At 41.6% G+C, this 18,862-nt stretch overlaps 1 protein-coding gene across 7 annotated transcripts in view; it reads right to left on the bottom strand.

Annotated features, from left to right (window-relative positions):
- Positions 1-352: 352 nt before the first annotated feature.
- LOC102256355 (24-hydroxycholesterol 7-alpha-hydroxylase) overlaps positions 353-18,862 on the bottom strand; it is a 70,814-nt gene continuing 52,304 nt past the window's right edge. For 3 of the 7 annotated variants that reach the window (XM_005860938.2, XM_014535352.1, XM_005860937.2), the window contains 3 exons: positions 17,992-18,080; positions 4,396-4,483; positions 353-1,007 (listed from right to left, as the gene is read on the bottom strand). In XM_005860938.2, the coding sequence (XP_005861000.1) occupies positions 936-1,007; positions 4,396-4,483; positions 17,992-18,080 (249 nt within the window). In that variant the 3' untranslated portion in view covers positions 353-935. Of the gene's footprint in view, positions 1,008-1,903; positions 2,099-4,395; positions 4,484-16,295; positions 16,390-17,991; positions 18,081-18,862 lie in introns of those variants that run through there. The other 4 variants (XM_014535354.1, XM_014535351.1, XM_014535353.1 and 1 more) reach the window with 4 other exon arrangements.

The following is an 18,862-nucleotide window of genomic DNA, read 5'->3' as shown; positions in this document are numbered from 1 at the left end:
AGCAAAAATAGTATCTTAAATTGTGATTACAGACAAGTTGAGTCAAGAGTGCTTTCACCTTAATTGAAATACATACAAATCAATACATCAATCTACATACATTTATTAAATGTCTTATAGGGAAGGTGCTGTCCCAGGTGTAGCTGAGTGTAGAAATGAGTGTAAGACATAATTCCTATCTTCACAGGTCTTAGAAAGCTTTCATTTTATTTTTACGTTTTAAACAATATGTTTTTATTGATTTTAGAGAGAAGAGGGAGAAGAGAGATAGAAACATTGATGAGAGAGAAACATTGATCAGCTGCCTCCTATATACCCCTACCAAGGATCAAGCCTGCAACTCAGGCATATGCCTTAATAGGGAATCAAACCGGTGACCTCCTGGTGCATGGGATGACGCTAAACTGAGCCACACCGGCTGGGCTATTCATACTTTTAGCATCAGACATGTTCACAATAAAGAATTATACTAATAGAGCTTGATAATTCCAATTGCTAGTTAAGAATCATATTAAGAAAAATACACATTTCCCGAAATCATTATTTAATGTTTTTGATGCTAGCCTTTCTCAACAGAGAAATTTAAGTATGTTGCCTTCAGGGTGAATTACTGTAATCAGATTTTCATTCAAATGGCATTATTACTATTTAAGGTTCTAATACAGTTTTTCATAAACCAAATTCCAACTTCTTAAGAAATGCCTCCTCTTCTTGATCACTTAAACATTTTCTGTAAACCACGTATTCGGGTCTTCATATCAGTGAGTGATGTCAGATTCTTGGTTTACTCTTGAGGTTGCAGACACAGGCACCATTTGGACATTTTCTTGAACTAAATACTAAAGCAAAGGTTCAGCAGCACGTTTTAGTCTTGATGCTGCCAGGCCCGTGGGTCACCCTCCAGAAGGCCCGGTCCTCCTTGGCCCCAGAAGATGTCACTTTCTTTGTGTATATTCAATTCGGCATTGTCCTTCTGGCTGCTGGACACCCACCAAATGGAGAGAACTCTAAGAGCAGAAATGTGGAAATTAAGAGACAGATAAAATCAACAGTTTTAGACCTACAGTTTATTCACTTATAATTATCCCTAAAAGATACAGAATTTACATTTAGAAAATTGGAAGTGTTTGCTTGATGAATCTTATCGATTTGAGCCTTCCACTCAAGGGACAGAAAAGAAGGCAATCCCTTCTCCTAATGGCCATCCCATCAGTTTCACCAGCTACCCTCCCTTCACTTTGTCTGGCTAAACAGGATACCACAAACAAGACTCTTTCTACATTTCTGGCCCCTAACCGGGACACCTGACTTACAATCTCTGGGTGAGATCTCTATGCCATGTAATAGAAGTTTAAAAAGCAAGGAAGCCTTTTTTAAAGGATGACACCCAACTGAGCAGGTATGGATCAGTTAGTATTTAGTTCAATAAGTCTAGCAGGTATGGCTCAGTTGCTTGGGTGTCATCCTGTGCATCTAGAGGTTGCTGGTTCGATTCCTGGTGAGGGCACGTGGCCCGATTTCGGTCTCTATCCCTGGTAGGGAGCGTGCAGGAGGCAGTGGATCCATGTTTCATTCTCCTATTGATGTTCCTCTCTCTTTCTTTCTTCCTTCCTTTCTCTCTAAAAATCAATATAAAATCTTAAAAATAAAATAAAAAGCAAATGAGGTGTTGGTGGTATGAATGAATCACTATTACAGTAGACCAAAGTTCCTAACTTCCAAAAGGATATTTTGTGGGTTCCAAATGTTCTGATTTCTTTCTCTCTAGTTATGAACAAGGAATAAATGTGTATGGAGATGAGAGGTGGTCAGTTTATTGCAAATAATACAGAGGTTGCTGAGGCTTGGAAGCTTGAAAAAGAAAAGCTACCTATTCTGCCAGCCGTGAGGGTTGAGGGGGAGAGGAGAAGTGAGCAAAGACGAGATGGATCCAATTTAAGTCATTAGTCTACTGTCAAGTGTGAGTGCAACATGGCCCGGAATGGGCTCCTTTGCCAGGAGCCTCTCAGGGGAGTTGAGAGGATGAGTTCAGGGTTTCTGTGGATCCTGTGAAATTGCATACACACAATTCTGTGTGTATGAAGAGGAGTGTGTTTTTCTAGAACGGGAATCCAGAGGTTTTATGAGATTTCCTATGGAGACGACTCCCCCCCGCCTCCCGTCCCCTGACCAGCCAAAAGGTATAAGAGAATAAAATCAACCGAGCAAACAAAACCCCACTGTATTAGTACAAATGTGCTTGCTTTTGCTATCCAACCATAGACTCTGGAGAGCTTTGTGTTTCCTTATTGTTTGGTTTTTAATGGGAGAGAATGGAAATTCAATGAATTTCTTAAGATCTTCTGAGGTAAAATAAAACAATGGGCTGTTGTAAAATTAATCTGGGGATTCTAGCATTTGATTTTTGCTATTATGACAAGCATATTCCTTTTCAAGTCCAGTGGTCTCTCTGCACATGACAGAATGTTCAGAACATGCCCCGGCAACCATCCCCTCCCACATCCTACAAGAACATGGACATTTGAAGGTCATTTCCTGCAGTTCTATGATCACCTCATTTTACAACTTAGTAACACAGGCCCAATAATTACATAATTTTCATTGATCTTTCTCTTTCTAGAATAAGAATTTATGAAATAGAATGCCCTTTGAGATCACGAGAATTCACTTAGACCTGTACTTTTGACAAACTGAGATAGCATGTCTTTTAAAAAAAAGTTCTTAGTAGTATCAACACAGAACTAGGATGTATGTAAAATAATATAATAAATACAACTAACAGGATTTTTAGCTAGGAAGGAAGTGCTGGGAATATCTTGCCTGGGGATCTGATCACAATGACTGATCTCCAGCATTGGTGTCATGTGACTCTGAGGAAGGTTATCCTTCTGATCTGAAAAGGAGTTTCTGTTTCTTGCTGGTGGGGAAATAGTTGACATCTGGGCAAAAATGTGACTCGGGGACCAGGGACCAGGATGTGGTGCCTGTAAAGCCAGGCCCTGATCTTCATTTTGCTAAAAACAAACAAACAAACCCAAAACCCTGTCCTCAGCTGAGAACCTATGTGAAGGGTATTTGACTCCCGTTTCATTGTAGGATTCTGAGAGCTCCTCATGACTGATAGTTACTTGTTCTCAAAATAGAACCGCAAAAGGAATTAGGGGAAAGTGCTGAAAGGTGCACTTTTGTGAGTAATACAATATTGTCTGTGTCACTTATGCACTTACATAATTTCTACTGAAATGTCACCCAAGGGTTTTATTTATCCCTCCATAGATTAGCCTCATTATATCAAGCTTAAACCAAAGCACAAAATGCTATGTGAATAGCCCTTCGAGTGCATCTTCAGTTTAAATAGCACCTTTTATCCAGAATTTTCAAAATGACTTCCAAACTTTAGGAATTAAATCGCATTTCCCCTTGGACAGTGGTCCTCAACGTGTGGTATCCAGACCAGCAGCATCAGCAGGGCCAGGACTTGTTAGAATTGCAAATTCTTGAGCTTCTCCCCAGACACACTGGATCAGAAAATCTAGGGGTAGGGCCTGTATTCTGTATTCTAACAAAGCCCCCAGGTGATTCTGATGCTCCCACCAGTTTGAGAGCTGTTGGTCTAGGAAACAGAACTATAGAAAATGATGGGAACATTCAATGGTCAGAGGTTGGAAAGGTCATGGCCTTTTCACTTTTGTCCACTGTTTTTACATTGGGTTCGTTTTCTTCCATAAATGGATCAAGGGCTACAACCTGCCTCCAAAACTGATGGTTCACTTTTGGACCCACAGACATATCTTTCTAGGGAAACAAGCCCAATATCAAGGCCGTGTTTATTTAACACAGGAAAAGGGGTTACCATTGGTAAATTCCTTGAAGAGGGCCCAACACTAGGTGGTGGAAATACTGCTATTGGGTCCTGGTCTTGTGATGATGGAGTACATAGATTAGATGCAGAATTAAGGGAGTATCTTCTTAGTCTGGTTCAATGTTAGACACCTGTTAAGATCAGGTCTAAAAGAGGGAATGAGTAGCTCATCTCTACTAATTAAAACCAAGCGGTGACAACATAAACTGATGAACAAAGTAGATCCAGAGACATAAAAGTATGGACCAGACTGATGAATCTCAGAGGGAAGGTGGGGGTGGGTGGATGGGTGGGAAAAGATTAATAAAAGAACTTGTACACATATACTAGTATATGCATAACCCATGGACACAGACAATAGTGTGGTGAAGGCCTGGGTATGGGCTAGAAGGGGTTAATGGGGGAAAATGGTGACATCTGTAATACTTTCAATAATAACAATTTTTAAGAAGATAAACAAAAAATAAAACCCAGGGGTGAGAGTTCATATCGAATTTAAAAGCCATACTATTCAAAATTCTGAAAATACTCACCTGTTTTGGCAATGGGTCCAGAAGACTGCAGTCATAATAATAAAATAATAAAATAATACACATTTCAATTTCTAACATAGCAAGCCATCTGAAATAAAAATATAAAATTGTTACTTGGTTATGAAAAGTGCGTAAGTATTCTCTACCAAAGAGAATATCTAGAAAGTACACATATTTCAGAGCAAATATGCTCTTCTTTGCAATATAAACTTTTACTATTAAAAGGATAAAGGAAGACCTTACTCTTTTCTTTCACAGGCATGCCTCATTTTATTGTGCTCCACTTTACTGCATTTCACAGATGTTGTGATTTTACCAATTGAAGGCAAGATCTCCACCAGCAAAAAAGATTATGATTATGCTCATTTATGGAATATAATGAACAACATAAACTGATGAACAAAAACAGATCTAGAGACAGAGAAGCATCGATCAAACCATCAAACCTCAGAGGGAAGGTAGGGGAGGGTGGGGGTAAGGGGGAGAGATCAACCAAAGGACTTGTATGCATTCATATAAACCTAACCAATGGACACAGACAACAGGGGGGTGAGGGCATGAGCGGGGGGGAATGGGGGGATAAAGACATATATGTAATATCTTCATCAATCAATAAATTTTTAAAAAAAGAAAAAAAGATTATGATTCACATTATTGGGGAGGTCTGGCACTGAGGTGTGCCTGTATAAAACTTTCTAATCAGTGAGGTAGTTGGGATGATGAAATTGTTTAAAAATGTATGTAACAAGCTTAGCCAGTACAAACTCTTATTAAATGAAAGCCTGGGTCTCTTTCTAAGTTTAGATCTGTGCTTTCCAATATGGTAACCATTAGCCACATGTGGCTATTTAAATTTAAATAAACAAAAGAATTTTTCGGTACCTCAGTGCACTAGCCATATTTCAAGTGTTCAATAACCATAGGTGGCTACTGGCATTGGACAGTAAATAATTAGAACATTTTCATGATCACAGAAAATTCTATTGGACAGTCTTGTCGATCTAGACCCTTATAACCCACTGAAATTTATCGCCTAAATGTTCTATAGGCACCTCAAGTTCCCCAAAAGTTATGTACAAATACTACTGTATTCATTTACTGTCTACTTTATAAGACACATACAAATAGAAACTAAAAAGCAGAAAAATGTAAATGGAATTCTGCTTTTTTTTTCTTTTACTCCAGTGGATTGTCTTGAATTCTTCAAAGGGTGTTCAAACCCTTTTAGAGGTCATAGCCTTTAATGAATACTATTAGCCCAAGAGGTTTGAAAACTGGAAGTCATCATCGATTCAATCCTCTCCATCACCCTCCATATCCAATTAGGCACTGAGGCCATTTTCTGTATCTTCTAAATAATACCCCAATCCCTCTCCTATCCCTTTGTCTCCAGTCCCTCCACTTCTCCTTCAGTATGGTACTTCATTTATTTCCTGGATCAGATTTTTACTGAATCAGTTTAGCTTCCAGATTGGTCTCTCTGCTTTCAGTTTCACTTCCCTACACTCTAGTACTGGAGTGAACTTTCTAAATCATAAATCCATCATTCTACACACACACACACACACACACACACACACACACACACCAAGAGAGAGAAAGAGAGATGCTTCCTATTTTCCTCCAAATGCTATAGGAGAACACAACCAGTTCTTAAAGATCTGCTGTTTCCCCAATAGCTTCTCTTTAAAACCTATACTCTTGCTAAACTGTATATGTGGTGGTCCCTGAATGGCGATGCTCTCTTTTTCAAGCTCTTTCCCTGTCTGAGGCTCAACACCCTTGGGAGGCAGTCCCTGATCACTTGCCTCTGGGCTGAGGTGCCCTTCCTCTGCACTTCCGTGTCTCGCTGTGTGCATCTCAGTCAGAGCATCTATGGCACTGAATTGCAACTATTAGTTATTTCTCTCCTGGAGGAAGAATTGTATTGCTGGGCCTTCGCACAGTGCATAACACAGTACTGGTGCCTAATAATGTTTACTGAATACATGAACAGATGGTGGAAGGTGATGCCTTTTATAAAGCAGATTCAATTTCCTGACCTTTTCAACCTTCTCTGTTTCTGTGGAATGTGACACATCCATCAATTAACATCTTTACCCTACAATCTTACTATATCCTACCATATTACAGTTAATCTCTTGTATGTTTCCTCTTATAGACTACAATCTTCACAAAAAAAGCAGGTCATTGACTTCCTTTCAAATGGGTTCTGTATCCTTGCATTTGTGTACAGCAGAGGACATGAGGCGTGTGGTTTTGTCTATCTCTTAATTTCCACATTTCTGCTCTTAGAGTTCTCTCCATTTGGTGGGTGTCCAGCAGCCAGAAGGACAATGCCGAATTGAATATACACAAAGAAAGTGACATCTTCTGGGGCCAAGGAGGACCGGGCCTTCTGGAGGGTGACCCACAGGCCTGGCAGCATGAAGTAAATTAGATGACATCACTCTTTCCAATAACTTCTGTGTTCGGTAGAATAAGCAGTGACTCCCTAATATTCAATGTTTAACATGAGGCGCCCAAGGAAACAGAACTATAGAAAATGATGGGAACATTCAATGGTCAGAGGTTGGAAAGGTCATGGCCTTTTCACTTTTGTCCACTGTTTTTACATTGGGTTAGTTTTCTTCCATGCCATTGCTTTTCAAATGGATCAAGGCCTCTTATTCAGATGAGAGGGGTCAGGAGTACCAACATGTGAAAGTCAACATTCAAGTTCCCACTTACAAGAATGACCAGTTCCCACTGCTGCCTTCCAAGAAGTAAATTAGATGAGATCACTCCAATAACTTCTGTGTTCAGTAGAATAAGCAGTGACTCCCCAATATTCAATGTTTACCTAGCAGCACTAGGGAAATATTGGCTAAGTGTATCTTTATAAATTATAAAACAGTGTTATAGGTTCCACTTTATTCAAACAAATCCTGCTTTCTCGTAACTGCTTTTAGCCCTTTTCTAACATTAGCTTGCCATGGACCGGTGCACTTCCCTGAGCTCAGCCCGGTGGGGTAAAGACAGTGCCCAACAGCAAGACAGTAAGTGATCTAGTGGGCTGGGTGGAGCTGTAAGAGTGGAGAAGGCACTTAACCCTCGGCTGGTGTGGCCCAGTTGTTTAGAGTGTCATCCTGTGCACCAAAGAGAATTGCATTCCCATCGGTAAAACTGTAATTCTGGCTCTTGATGAATTCATATTGTTCATTAGTGGGGCTTTAATATTTTTCTTTTATTTTTAGTGTTAAGTTAGTTTAGTTACTAAATTAGTATTAATTATGAAAGTAGTGTTAATTAGTAATATTACATTATAAACATTGTGCTAAGTAAGGTGAACTAATAATACAGATAACAAAATAATATGTGCTAAAAATATTATTTTCGCTCAATCTAAATATTTGGAAATTCTTGTAGAGTTACCTCAAATAAAGTTAATTATTTGGCAATGCAAAAAAAAATACTTGTGTTTTCAAGCCTTTACCAAGTTACTGAATTTTGTTCAATGTCTATAATATGAGACTAACATATATGTACCTGTGACATTAAAAGTTTTTTATGTCAAAGAAAATGGGTTCATAAATTTGTGTTTTTACAGGAGCTCTTCAGAAGCAAGCTGAGCTATTTCATGTCAGGAATGCTTTCTTAATACCACTTCTAATGTCAAAACAGCGAGAATAATGAGGCCTATTACTCATAACAGATTTATTTTTTACACTTACAAGAACAACAATTACACATCTACAAATAGAGCTCATGAAAATATAAACATGCTGAAAATTCCTTAAATACTTAGTACTTGCCTCTTTTCCCCACTTGTAGATAACTGTTCAAGGAGCGTGCACAGGCATCGAGAGCACCAAGTCTGACAAAACACAGACTCCGGCCTCACATCGCTAGTAAGGCACGTGGAGAGATGGGAGCGGTAACCATCTAAGATAAAGGTGGAAGCGAAAGGCCCGTTTGGAGTCTGGAGAGCGAGCTCCAACTTGGAGTAATCAATGTTGACTTTATGTGGAGGTGAAACTTGAGCTAGACCTTGACAGAAGGACAGGCTTTAAATAAGCAGACATGTTGAGTGAGGGCATTCCTGACCCAGCAGATAGCATGAGCAACGGGAGGGATGGCTGTCGTTAGGGGACAGAGAGCGGACCCTCTGGGAAGGGCTTTCGCAAAGGCTCAGAAGGGTACAATGGGTGTCAGTGGAATTCTAGGGGCACCAGGGTCTTAACAAGAGAATGGCAATCAGAGATGACAATTTAAGGAAAATTAAATAGGTAGTCTGTATGTAGTGAGTAAGATGGACTGAAATAAGAGACAACGGAGCCAGAGAGAAGGGATAGGATATCACCTCATGCTAAGGCACAAGACCTGGTTTAGGAGGTGGGAATGGACAGGCGAAGCCAAAAAGGGGGAGGAGTCAAAGGTGACTCTAAAAGCCCTGGCATCCAGGAGAACAGTGGTCCATTGAAAAGTAACAGAGAACTGAAGGAATGCTGGGATTAGGGGAGATGGATGACGCTAGGTTTAGGTGTCTCGGTTGTGAGACTGAATCCCTCTCTTGGAGTCATTGCGGGCAATGCCAGCACGGGCTGGAAAACGGCCACGGTTGCCAGGAACAAGGGCTCTGCAGTATATTCCTAGTTGCTACCAGCTGCGGCTTATGAAAATAGAATGATCTTGCCCTGGAATGCAGAGAAGGCAGCATGCAGACATACTTTCACAGGCATCGTCACTGAGCACGGCTACTCAAGTTAAAGGGAAAGTACTTCTCCCACAACCTCATCCCCCTAAGAAAGTTTTTAGGAAAATATAATCAATTTGGTGGCAGGAGGAAAAATAATATGGACCAGCGGTTCTGAAACTTTAGCCTGTACCAGAATCACATGGAGGACCTGTTAAAACACAGCTCGCTGGGCCCCACGCCCCAAGTTTCTGATTCTGTAAGTCTGGGGAAAGGCCTGAGAATTTGCATTTTTACAAGTTTACAGGTCATGTTACTACTTGTGGGGGAGTGTCACACTTTAAGCATCACTCATCTAGAGCACCTTGACAAGGAGGAAGGAGAAAAAAAATGTCAAAAGAGAATAGTTTATCAAAGCTTTTAGTTTTAGCTCACATAACTAAAATTACAAAGAATTTCTCAGCTATACCGGAAACACTATGGCTGGGGTACCAAGCTTTTGGTTGATGATGTGGACATAACCTGGTAGAGTGAGCAGGTAGATGCCCATATAAAATAAGGGGTGGGGGAAACCAACAGAATAACATGGGAAGAGAAGAATGGGATAAAGCTAAGTTGGAAGAGGAAAAAGAAGAAAATACATGAAAAAGAGGAGAATGAAAAAAGGGAAAAGGAGGTGAGAAAGCAGATGAGAAGACAAAGAGGAAAGGACTGAAGAACTCAGCCATCCTTGATGTGAGATTCCATTTTCTATGTCACTGGGAAGATCAGAATGGGCTCCTGGAGGGAGGGCACGCTCTGAGGTCACTGTTTTACAGAGTGGCAGCAGGATTGTTCCAATGGCATTGCTACAGCTACTCCTCCTGGAAGTGAAGCTCCATATGTAGGAGCTACTAGTATAAGATAGAGATGTGGGTACTTCTTTTTAAGGGAAAAGAAGAAGGAGGAGGAGGAGGAGGAGGAGGCAAAGAACCAGTATTGACTTAAGATCAAGTACTCACCAAAGAGAAATTACCTCTTAATATATGTTAAATCTCAGACCTTCCAGGAAAAATTTAAGAAGTGGCATTTACTTTTGCTTTGTGATATACCAAAGTAAATGAAATTCAGCCCTTTTACAAAGCACAAGGTATTTTTTTTTAATTTTTTAAAATACATTTTATTGATTTTTTTACAGAGAGGAAGGGAGAGGGACAGAGAGTTAGAAACATCAACGAGAGAGAAACATCGATCAGCTGCCTCCTGCACACTCACTACTGGGGATGTGCCCACAACCAAGGTACATGCCCTTGACCGGAATCAACCTGGGATCCCTCAGCCCACAGGCCATGCTCTATCCACTGAGCCAAACCGGTTAGGGCAGCACAAGGTATTTCAAAAGCTATTAACCTATATGGTTAGTATATGTTTATTATTTCATGGAATTCGATAAATCTTTTAAAAAATGTTTTCTTTAAAAGAAAATTATATTGCTTCACATGCTCTCGGTTGCACGTGACAGAAAAACCACATCGGACTGGTTTCTGTACTGAAGGGAATGCATGGCGTTATGGATCTGAAAAGCCTGGAGCTGGGCTGGCCTCGGGCAGAGACAACTGCGGCAGCCGGCGATGTTCCCAGGAAGCCAGGTCCCCGTGCTGCTCTGTTCTATGGTACCAGCTTCATCCCAACAATGCCTCCTTCTGAGTCTCAAATAGCTGCCAACGGTTTCTAGGATCAAGTCCTTCCTTATTCACATCCAACAGGGAATGGTTGGTTATTTTTGACCCGGAAGTCCCAACAGAAACGTCAGGAGTTCATTGTGCTGCTTAAAACATATGGGAACACCTAAACCAGCCGTTCTCAACCTGTGGATCGCGATCCCTTTGTTGGTCGAACGACCCTTTCACAGGGGTCACCTAAGACCATCCTGCATATCAGATATTTACATTACGATTCATAACAGTAGCAACATTATAGTTATGAAGTAGCAACAAAAATAATTTTATGGTTGGGTCACAACATGAGGAACTGTATTTAGAGGGCCAGAAGGTTGAGAACCACTGAGTCCTAAACCGATCCATATGGGAAGGGAGGGAGGGGCCAGGGATGAGATGTGAGGATTGGCTTAGGGAACTGTACTCCACAGGGACAGAATTGGGGGTGGAATCAGCACTACAGGCATACTGTGTTGTGAGATCGTAGTTTTCATCCCAGTCCCCTTTTCTTAGGAACAGTAGACACCTATTCAAGAGCAGTCGCTGAGCGGTGGGAGACACCAGCCCAGTCTCCTTTCTCACCATAGAGAAATCCTGCACCACAGAGGGGCTGGAGACGTTGAAATTCTGCTCAGAAAGGTGCATACCAGTATTTATTTTAGCACTTTGGCCTATCAGAGTCTCAAAAGTCACTCTTGAATGGCTTCTTTTGTTCTTCACAGACTGAAATCTTAGGCTCATAATGAAGTGTCAAAATGAAATGGCTAAGAAAGTAATGACAGCAACTTGGCCAGTGGTCCCACGGCTCCTTTGCATGAGTCGCTGCTCCTTAGTTAAGCAGAACAAATAGAAAAGCATGGCTACAAATTCACAGAGAGTTCAGCCCAGCTCAGAGTCCTGGGATTAACTGGATCTGCCCTGCCCACCCTCATCCTAACCGCTTTATATACCCACCAGGACATGTGCACACCATGGTGAAACGTTAAGTAACCACTATATAAGTAGATGCAATTCTATTTAACAACTGGAGTTGAGGGGATGCATTTGTTTATGTAACAAACTAGAGGCCCAATGCACAAAATTCGTGCAAGAGTAGGCCTTTCTTTCCAAGGCTGCCGGCACAGGCTTCCCTCTGGCACCCAGGACCCGGGCTTCTCTCGCATCCCCGGCTTCATTTGGAAGGTCTCCTGGAAGGACGTCTGGTCTAATTAGCATATTATGCTTTTATTATTATAGGTTCCTCAGAATGTGGGCTAGGAAAATTGGGTTTGCAGTTGTAATTTTATGGTTGGGTCACAACATGAGGAACTGTATTTAGAGGGCCAGAAGGTTGAGAACCACTGAGTCCTAAACCGATCCATATGGGAAGGGAGGGAGGGGCCAGGGATGAGATGTGAGGATTGGCTTAGGGAACTGTACTCCACAGGGACAGAATTGGGGGTGGAATCAGCACTACAGGCATACTGTGTTGTGAGATCGTAGTTTTCATCCCAGTCCCCTTTCCTTAGGAACAGTAGACACCTATTCAAGAGCAGTCGCTGAGCGGTGGGAGACACCAGCCCAGTCTCCTTTCTCGCCATAGAGAAATCCTGCACCACAGAGGGGCTGGAGACGTTGAAATTCTGCTCAGAAAGGTGCATACCAGTATTTATTTTAGCACTTTGGCCTATCAGAGTCTCAAAAGTCACTCTTGAATGGCTTCTTTTGTTCTTCACAGACTGAAATCTTAGGCTCATAATGAAGTGTCAAAATGAAATGGCTAAGAAAGTAATGACAGCAACTTGGCCAGTGGTCCCACGGCTCCTTTGCATGAGTCCCTGCTCCTTAGTTAAGCAGAACAAATAGAGAAGCATGGCTACAAATTCACAGAGAGTTCAGCCCAGCTCAGAGTCCTGGGATTAACTGGATCTGCCCTGCCCACCCTCATCCTAACCGCTTTATATACCCACCAGGACATGTGCACACCATGGTGAAACGTTAAGTAACCACTATATAAGTAGATGCAATTCTATTTAACAACTGGAGTTGAGGGGATGCATTTGTTTATGTAACAAACTAGAGGCCCAATGCACAAAATTCGTGCAAGAGTAGGCCTTTCTTTCCAAGGCTGCCGGCACAGGCTTCCCTCTGGCACCCAGGACCCGGGCTTCCCTCGCATCCCCGGCTTCATTTGGAAGGTCTCCTGGAAGGACGTCTGGTCTAATTAGCATATTATGCTTTTATTATTATAGGTTCCTCAGAATGTGGGCTAGGAAAATTGGGTTTGCAGTTGTAATATAAATAATACAATAATTAATAAATAATAATACAAGAATAAACTCTATTCTGGGTATTCACAACTGTAAACCTACTTTTGCCCTCCCCATATACTGAATTTGCAACATCTCAAGAAACCCATAGGGATCTGAGTTTGCTCACTCCTCAAAAGTGACCAGTTAATAGTATTTCTTAAATACAAGATTGTGCAAAGCTATTTCATTAGGGCACAATTATTAAAATTACATTATCTTTAAGATAAACATACAGAAACAACTGTGCTCAGAGCCTCACAAACCCCAAATAGATAGTTGCTTTGCTACCATTAACATACAGTCCATTACATTCCTATGACTATTTCCTCTCGTCTCTCCTAAAAGTTTGACACCACTGCCTGTGGGAGAGGTGTGCTTTCTTCTATGCTGTTTATTGATTAATTCCATCTAGGCCATAAAGCTCCTTTTAATGCCCCTGAACTCCTATGGCAATTATATGGCTCAGCTGGCATTGCTCAGGTGCTATCTTATGCAGTTAAGCAGGCTTGTTTTCCACATTGCTATGTTTCATCTCCCCAACTACATTATAAGCAATTCAGGAATGAATCTCCCTGGTGTTTACTAAAATGACTTAAGTTAGGCTATAAGCTCCTTGAGGGAAGGGACTTTCATCCCTTATTTTGTTTTCCAAGATAACTCCTAGAGCCCTACCCTGAATTACAGCATATTCTCCATAAATATTTATTGAATGAAATAATAACCATACTAAACCAGGTACTCAAGAGGTATTTGTTAGGTTGAATAATACTACTACCAATCTACTATCAGCTGGACCTCTTTTTGGATTAATTTTCCAACAGCTGTGTGATTTTCATTAGTAATTCAAAACACGTCCATGACTTTGTGGCCTAGGACTGCCCTATGACACAGGTGAGAGCCAAACAGTCACAAAAGGGTGGAAATCACAGTTTCCATTCCCAAGGAATCCATGCTTCTTTTTTATTTCTCAAGTACGGCGGCTGTTCTCTTATATACCCTCTTCCTCTCCAAGCATGCCTTTGCAAGCGGGGTAACCATACCAACAACCAGCGTGACTATTTTACACTAGAATTTAACCCCAATCAATTAGCACAATGAGACAGCCACCCAGGAAGCCTCACGCATGGATGGGAAGCAAGGAAAATCAAGGCGGCTGGCTTGGTGTAGATTCCAGGGGTTGGGTCCAGCAAGCACGTCCCTTTCTGCCAAGATCATCTACTCTCAGAGACACCCACACGACACTAAAGTTCCCTTGCCCTGTTTCTCCATTTAGATCGACAGGTTAGGAGGAGAATGTCCACTGTAGTGGGACTCTTCGTTTTGCATGCTACCATTGCTGAAGAAGTCTTGGAGTTCATGCTGCTTTCTCTTGTTTTCCTGCAAAGCCACGTTCTTCTCCAGCTGTAGAATTACTAGGAAGGGTTCCCTGACCGTGTGTACCCAGGAGCTTCCCAGCTTCAGGAAAGTGCCTAGCAAGGGGTTCTTCCTCCAAGTGCATTTCAGAACTCCTACTATTCGGAGGAGGTACTACAGTTCTTCCATTGCAATGTTTATCTGGCAGTTGATGGCAGCACTGAGCACTTATTTGGTAAATTCAGCAAAATATTCTGTGTTCACTGTGTGAGGGGTTCTCATGCTGCCTCAGTGGCCTGGACTCCCAGAGGTGACAGCTGCAAGGCCACAAGACTGTTCGTGATAAACTTTGGTCGTCAGCAACTTTACAGGCAACTTTCTCTGACTCACTGCGTGTTTGGTACATGACAAAGTAAATTGGCTCCTGGTACACAAACTAAGAATGGGCACGCTTTTCTGGGGATTACACTAAGGGTTTGTAGGATTAAATTTCTATTGCAGACCTGGATGGTGTGGCTCAATAGGTCGAGTGTCGTCCCATGCACCGAAAGGTTGCTGGTTTGATTCCTGGTCGGGGTACATGCCCAGGTTGTGGGTTCAATCCTAGGTTGGGGAGCATGTGGGAGGCAACTGATGGATGTTTTTCTCTCATGTGGATGTTCTTTCTCTCTCTCTCTCTCTCTCTCTCTCTCTCTCTCATCAATAAAAACATATTTAAATAATTTCTAGTGCAAAATTTCTACAGTTTCTGTATAACATACTACTGATGGAGCGGAAATGTTATGATTCTCTGTATTGTATCCATTACTCTCAAACCCAAGCAAATGTCTATCAGCCTCCACAGATATTACAGTAATGTCCTAACAGCTCCTCTTACAAACAACAGTCATCGATTGACCACCAGCCCATACTACATGCTCTATAACAAGGGTGGGCAAACTTTTTGACTCGAGGGCCACAATGGGTTCTTAAACTAGACCGGAGGGCCGGAACAAAAGCATGGATGGAGTGTTTGTGTGAACTAATATAAATTCAAAGTAAACATCATTACATAAAAGGGTACGGTCTTTTTTTTTTTTTAGTTTTATTCATTTCAAACGGGCCGGATCCGGCCCGCGGGCCGTAGTTTGCCCACGGCTGCTCTATAACCACGCATTTCAGACCTTAGTTTAAAATATTTCTAGGTCAGCTTCAAAGATGGTTCTAATAAACTCTTTAGTTGCAATTGAAGATATATACTAAAGGAACATGAAAAAGGTAATATCTATTCTTTTTAGAAGATCTACTCTTACAAACTATTACTTAATAGTGACAAAAACAATAAATGTGTTCTTGGCTTAAGAACTGCTTATCTAAAGTAAAAATGATAGAAGAGGCCGGTGTGCGGTGTGTGTGTGTGTGTGTGTGTGTGTGTGTGTGTTGCTATTACTGTTGTTTTCCTTTGTCATACTCTGCCCCTAAAGTATTGGACACTCAATTACAGCGTCCACCTTGGAAGTTTCCTGGTGGATATGTCAGCATGCTTTCAGCTCTCAACAATAAAACCTTCAACTCAAACTGCCTTAAAAATCATGAACATTTATTATATGTAATAAATATACTATATTATTATTTATAAAAGTGAAAACATTTATCATCTAGCATGACAGGAAGAAGATGAACACCTCAACACTGATGGCTCAGTGACACAATGATATCCTGTGGACCAGCTTCTCTCCATATCTCTGTCCTGCCCTCCACAGACCACACCAGCATGAGGCTTGTTCCACTTGAATCTGCTGCTAGTAACAACTGGGCTGCATGCTCTCCTGTTCACATCCGATGAGAAAGGACAAAGTGGGCCCCTCTCCTCACCATGGAAGAAAAGTCTCTCCTTTCAGTCTGATTGGCCAGTTCAGGTCAACTGCCCACGACAAATAGCGTCTCCAGGGAAACACTATGCAACAAGTTGCTTACCCTTAGGCTCCTAGAAGAACTTCTAAAAAGGGAGAAAGAATGATCATGGCTGGCTGAGACTAACTAAAACCATTTGGGGGAGGTGTATATTACTAAAAGCATATTGATACTACAAACACGAAACAAAGGAGGGGTAGAGCGGATGCTGTGGAGTAAGTCATAATTGAAAATATGGATGGACATTACTATTCAAACAAGAAAGACAACTGACTTCTTAAGAAACTACAACTTTTCTGCTATACAATTTTGAAGGACTCTGTACATCCACTGAGTGAGATTCTGTTACAAACAGGTGCCAATAATCTTCTAATTGAATGGTACCAATAACCCTCTAATAGAATGGTGCCAATAATCCTCTAGTAGAATGGTGCCAATAATCCTCTAATAGAATGGTACCAACAGAGTCAGCAGCAATGAAGAAATGGGACTTGTTTAACGCAGAGTGCAAGTTTTATGAGGTGAGGGACCATGTCCGCCTTCCCCACTGCTCTGTCCCTGAGGCTTAGCAGAGGGCCTGGCAATGGCGAGATGTTAAACAAAGTGTCTGCTTAAACACATAAATATTAAATATCTTTCATTAAATGATAAACACCTGCCCCAGAACAGGGCATCACACTGCAGAGAAGTCCTGGGTGCCAGATTAATTTAACTATAAAAGGTCTCAAAGAAAATTTTGACAGAACTAACCTAACCCAATAAATAAAAGCCACTTAGTAAGCTGCTGCTATGCTCCATGCTAACGACATTCTGAACCCTCAACAAATGTCTACGATAAGGCTGTCCTTAAAGAAATATTATACCTGCCCGGCAGGCGTGGCTGAGTGGTTGAGCGTCAACCTGTGAACCAGGAGGTCACAGTTAGATTACCGGTCAGGGCACATGCCTGGGTTGCAGGCTCAATCCCCAGTGTGGAGCATGCAGAAGGCAGCCGGTCAATGATTCTCTCATCATTGATGTTTCTACCTCCCTCTCCCCCTCCCTGCCTCTCTGAAGTCAATCCTATCTAATAATAGACAAACATGGTAATTGACCGTACCTTCGCTACACCTCCCATTGGCTAATCAGCAAGATGTGCAAATTAACCACCAACAATGATGGCAGTTAATTTGCATACGCTGGCACGAAGCAGCGGAGCAAAGACTGAAGGCTGCTCCAGCCAGGGCAGCGAAGGCTTGAAGGCGGCTCCAGCCTGGGTCCCAGTGCCGGCAGCCAGGGGAAGGGAAGGCTTGTTGCACGAATCTTTTCATGCAACAGGCCTCTAGTAAAAATATATTTTTTTTAAAAAAAATATTATACCTCTATCTTTATCTTTAAAAAAGGTGAAACTCAAATGACTTTTGAGTTATCCTTATATGAGAGCTGAGCAGTTGAAACATAAACCCTGAGTGCATCTGGCAGCTGGAACTGTGATACTTTGTTCTCCTGAGGTCTCCTATCGGAAGGCACTTTAGACATTCTCACAAAGACATCGCGCAATACGAACGGCCAACCAAACAGAACATGGTCTCTGGTTTTCCCTGTGGTTTGATGATAAAGAAAAGACAGACTGAGCCAGAGCTCCCCCGCTCTGCGCCAGCATCTCCCCGCAGACTGCGGAGGAACGTGGCCCGGCTGTCTCACTGACCTTCCTGGACACTGGTACTTCCCGCTTCCAAAGGCCACAAAGCCGTCCAAGAAAGCATGCTTCTCTAAATTTGCCTCTTTCCAACGTTCCTGTGGGAAGAAAACATTTTTTTTTCCAAATCAGCCTTATATAAATAAGCTTAACTTTATTTCTCTAGGCTAAAAATGACCTTGTACAGCTAATCCTTGCATATAAAGTTGCAGGCTTGTTGGTCATTTTTTCCGACCTGTTATTAATATCAGCCACGATGATTCTTTTGGAACATAACTAATAAATAAAAGGGTTTAAGAAGAATTCTGTTAAGTGGCAAATGTAGATGATGATGTAAATCAACCACAGGACTGACTCCAGAGAGGAAGAGTATTTACAATGGGGCCTCAGGCTCCATCCTGAAACTGCCCTTGGTGATAAATTTAGTAACAGACAGCTGCTGACAGCCCTGTTGGAGGGAGCCTGGATGCAGAATGGATACATCTGGAGGCTATTTTTGACAGTTTCACCTGAAGGCAGAGAATAGATCAAATGGCCTCTTAAGATTCTGTTCAGCCCAGACACTCCCCCAATTCTAAGAAACAGCAGAACACAGTTTTAATTTGCTTCATTTTTTATTTTTTGTGCTCCTTGGAAACCAATAACGAGAACAATTGCCTGAAGAACATGAACTCAGTCTTCTATCAGAACCAGGCCTGTTTACTTTTACATGCTCTGCTGGTTTCAGATAAAAATTTACTGTAAAGTTGCTGAAGCTTATTCCAGGGCCTTGCCTATCTGATTTGTTATATATGTTATGCCATCTATATTGCAAATCTAATCTGTATTTTGTCACCTTTGTTACTAGAGAAATATTCTGCTTCATGACAAAGTCCTGGTT

Source organism: Myotis brandtii, unplaced genomic scaffold, assembly GCF_000412655.1.
Source record: "Myotis brandtii unplaced genomic scaffold, ASM41265v1 scaffold143, whole genome shotgun sequence".
NCBI lineage: Eukaryota > Metazoa > Chordata > Mammalia > Chiroptera > Vespertilionidae > Myotis > Myotis brandtii.
Note: the sequence above shows the minus strand (reverse complement) of the source record. Positions and strands in the feature narration are given on the sequence as shown.